Genomic DNA, 3,928 nt, shown 5'->3' with positions numbered 1-3,928 from the left:
TAATTCTGCTAATTTAATATAATAAATAACTTTATTATATAATAAATTAATATTTGGTCAAAAAATTAAAAAAATTATAAATAACATTAAAATATATACATATATATAATTTATCAATACACTTTTAAAATAAAGTCTATTATTTTTCATTCTCATTATCATTCACCTCACCACACTATTATTTTTATATTTAAATATATATCTCAGCAACTACTATAGTCATTAATATTATCTCCATCATCATTTTCAATTTTACTTAAACTAATTTCACCGACTGTCTAAAATGGACTCTTAATCAATTAACCTTCATTCTTTGGTTATATTTTTAACAGATTCCAACAAAAACAAATTAGACGAACTGTCCACCATTCTTCGTGGAAACTTCTCAATTACTGACTATTCACAGTTTACCAAAGCAACCTACAGCATTAGCAGCCGCCACCATATCTCACCACCATTTTCTTCTGCCTGTACAAACTTGATATTGAATTACGTAACTAAAGGGACAGGAAACTGAAAATGAAAGTCTTTGCGGTAAGGGCAAAGTGATGTGACAAACCCTTGTGGAATTTTAACCCCCCAAACAGAAACATGCCAATCCCATTAAAGACGCTACATCAAAATAATGAGAAATAGCAAAGCAACTACATCAGATTAATGAGCAATTTGAAACCTGAATCCTTTCATCTGGTATAGTGTCAGTAGTTCTTAAATGTGACAACTAGGATTTGAATGTAATGTGGTTTCGGTTACCGTTAAAACTGAAAGCCGATATATAATCGGTTTGATGATGTTGATCGCCCACCAGTGAAACGTTCTATAGGCAAGCTTAACCTATGAACATGAAGCTTGGCAGGGCATATTGTAGAATATGCATTTTTGTTGAATATCCCTACAGTTATCCAATAGCCAAAACATCACAGAAATGATTGATTTTTAAGCTCGAAATAGAACTCATACTATATCGCAGAACAAGTGCACAGAACTCATAGTTACATAAATGCTATAATGCAGCATATCGCAGAACAACTGCACGGAACTCATAATTACATAAATGCCATAACGCACCACAGGAGATGCATCATCTCATAAGGTATTAGTACATACGACGGCTGACCTCTATACAGGTATAAAATAGGAACGGAAGCAGAGAAACAAAGATCAGAACAAAAGAAGACAGAGGACTATGCAACAGAAGAGGAAAAAACTTATTCTGCTGAGCGACTTATCGGCTTGCATTACGTGCCTTCTGATCCTAGGACTAGTGCTCCCCACAAGATTGTATGAATTTGGATATGTATATAAATTAATCGAGTTCCCAAATACCCCTGTGTATACCATGTCACCAAACGTTCGGCTCACTGGATCCAGTACATTTATTATCATCGGTGAAGCTGGATAACCGCCCTGTTGAGGGTAGTAGATTTGTGGTTGATATGAATGACCGCCGTGATGTAATTGCAGTGGAAACTGCTGACTACCGCTAGTATTAGGTGATCTTACTGTGCCAACTCCGCAAGTAGGAGCAAGAGGTCTCTTTGGTATGACTATATCAAATTGGGGAGTCTGGCCTCTTGATGCCTTATTTGTCAGGCCCCCGCCATAAAGCGGAACCAGTGTGGTATGTGAAACTTCTGATTTGCATACAGGACAATGCTGCTGTTTCTGGCCTTGGTTTTCAGTGGATATGGTCTGATAATGAAGCCATTTGTAAATGCAGGGCCAGCAATACAGGTGACCGCATAGTGTGACCACTGGATCCTGGACAGAGTCTAGGCAGATGTTGCAGTCAAAACCTCCGGAGGGATTATCATCAGAATCTGAGACTGCATCTGGTGGATTGTTACACTTCTCCAAGAAATTTTTACCCTCGCATACAGGGTTATGAGCTACAGCTTCTTCAAAGTATTGCTCAAAGGCCATCTGCTGCCAAAATCTGTAATATATATGCAAAAGAAACCCGATTAGAAAATACAGATCTAAAGAAACTTGAAACCCCATATAAGACTCATTAGGCCAGCAAATGGTATTGACCTCTCTTCTATTTCTATATTCAGAAACAGAGGCACCGAAGCTGTTGGTTGGTAAGAACTCACCTATACATAAATTTGCGAAACCAAATTCCACAAAAGCTACCATCAAAAACTTATGCGCTCAACCACCCCACTAATTAAATGAATACTTATCTTCTAATGGTGGGGCAGCAAACCCTAACAATTTTTTTCTTCAATTTGAAGAACATAACACAAACATTAATTTTTTCAAAGGCACTACAACTAACTACGTCATATCAAAATTAACAGTCCAGAGTGGATATCTCAATGCAGAAAACATTCTACTTCCTCTAGATCATCAACCCTATCAGATGAATTATGGGTTGTGAAATTTTATTTATTTGGCTAGTTTAAATTGTCCAATCAGAACTCTCTTCTCGAAGAAGAGCTGAAAATTGGCATGCCTAAGAATGATCTTGAGTTATTTAATACTCTGTTTCTTCTAGAATCATAGTAATTCCTAACTCAATAAGTTTTTCTACAGACCAAATTTATACACAAAAAACAAATTATCTAAACGAATACAATAAACACCAGTTATTTCAATCAAGTCAAAAAGCAAATTGTGAAAAGCTTTTGGTTTCTGTGTATCTGCAGTTCGCACTCAGCAGAAAATAGTAACTGTTTGTTATCTATCATCATATGCAATCAAATTCTATCAAACCTTGAGATGATAAGGACTTCACCCTTCCCTAATGATTTACCAGCAATTTTAGCAGATTTAAATCAGATTCAGGATGAACAAAATTTCACATGCTCCGACTTGACATCTCTAAAAATGACGCCTATATCATGAAGTAAAATCCGAATAAGAAAAAGAAAAAAGAGAAAAAGATAACAAAGTTGAAAAAGATAAACACTCAACTTCAGCTTTTCGCGGCTTTCTGAACCGGTTGAGGATTTCAAAGAAACAAAAAATCAAAAAACGCTCAGCTTTCAATACCTTAGCTCCAAGTTCAGCCAAGACAAACAAGAATCTCTTCTGTTTTTGCAGGTCACGAAGACTTCAAATTACCGAATTCTAGAAGAAAGGAAGAAGAAGCTGGGCAGAGAAAAGTTTTGAGGCTTGAAATCCCTCCAAAGCCAAGGAAGTTAGATCGACTTCGGTTCATAACTTGAATATAAAACAACTAGCCATAAACAAAAGAACAAAAATAAAAAAAAGAAACAGAAGGCGAAAGCGAAATAAACTGACTTTAAAAGCTAAAACCGGTGAGCTTTTTGAAACATGGAGTAATGGGACATAAAGATCCTCGAACCACAGTTCAAAACAAAATCTTACACACACAATAATTATAGGAAGAAAAGTTTGGATAACATACCAGCTAGTTGACAAGCCTCTTATAAGTGAACTTTGATAAACAGGGGAGCTCTTTTTTTTTCTGAATGGAGAATCTAGTAAATCTCTTATTTGAAAGAAACCAAAGAAAAAAGAAAGAGAGAAATATACAGAAAAAAGAGCGATCAAGAAGAAATAAGATAAAAGGGAAAAAAAAAAAGAAAGGAGATTGATTTGAGAAGGAATAAGATTCTTAAGGAATGAAAGAAATACAGAAAAGAGAGCTTGGGGAGAGGAAAGAAACTATCCGGCTTTGCTTTATGTATAGAGGCGAAGAAGATAAACATTAAATGAAAAACTTGCCATTGTCCCACGGTGAGTTTCATAGATTCACGATTCCCGCTTTCTTACGTGGCATCCGCTGCATTTATCTCTTTTTAATATTTTTATTTGCTATTTTTATTTTTTATGATAACGGAATTATGAAATTGGGAATCAATTTGGCTGGTAGTTTTATTCAACCAACCTCTTCAATTATTTTTTAATATGAAGTGCTGTCGGTTGTGATTTTAACTAATTTTAAATTTCAGAAGTT

At 35.3% G+C, this 3,928-nt stretch overlaps 1 protein-coding gene across 3 annotated transcripts; it reads right to left on the bottom strand.

The window, feature by feature from the left end:
* Positions 1–929: 929 nt before the first annotated feature.
* LOC111309285 (E3 ubiquitin-protein ligase RMA1H1-like) lies at positions 930–3,625 on the bottom strand. Of its 3 annotated transcripts, none has more exons than XM_022908321.2 (3): positions 3,377–3,625; positions 2,998–3,184; positions 930–1,936 (listed from the first exon to the last, which is right to left on the bottom strand). In XM_022908321.2, exon 3 carries the CDS (start codon positions 1,921–1,923, stop codon positions 1,162–1,164), a length of 762 nt encoding a protein of 253 aa, XP_022764056.2. In that variant the 5' UTR covers positions 1,924–1,936; positions 2,998–3,184; positions 3,377–3,625; the 3' UTR covers positions 930–1,161. The 3 variants fall into 3 exon arrangements, with proteins under 3 accessions (XP_022764056.2, XP_022764059.2, XP_022764055.2); XM_022908324.2 differs by having other exon boundaries at positions 2,998–3,168; XM_022908320.2 differs by lacking the exon at positions 2,998–3,184.
* Positions 3,626–3,928: the final 303 nt, after the last annotated feature.

The sequence above is a fragment of the Durio zibethinus genome, chromosome 2, assembly GCF_047325235.1.
Source record: "Durio zibethinus cultivar Kanyao isolate XHJ-2024 chromosome 2, ASM4732523v1, whole genome shotgun sequence".
Classification (NCBI taxonomy): Eukaryota; Viridiplantae; Streptophyta; class Magnoliopsida; order Malvales; family Malvaceae; genus Durio; species Durio zibethinus.
This window is presented reverse-complemented; position numbering and strand designations above follow the sequence as displayed.

What these genes read in the sequence shown, in the direction of transcription:
- LOC111309285 (XM_022908321.2), bottom strand. Translation starts at nt 1,923, where the DNA reads ATGGCCTTTGAGCAATACTTTGAAGAAGCTGTAGCTCATAACCCTGTA.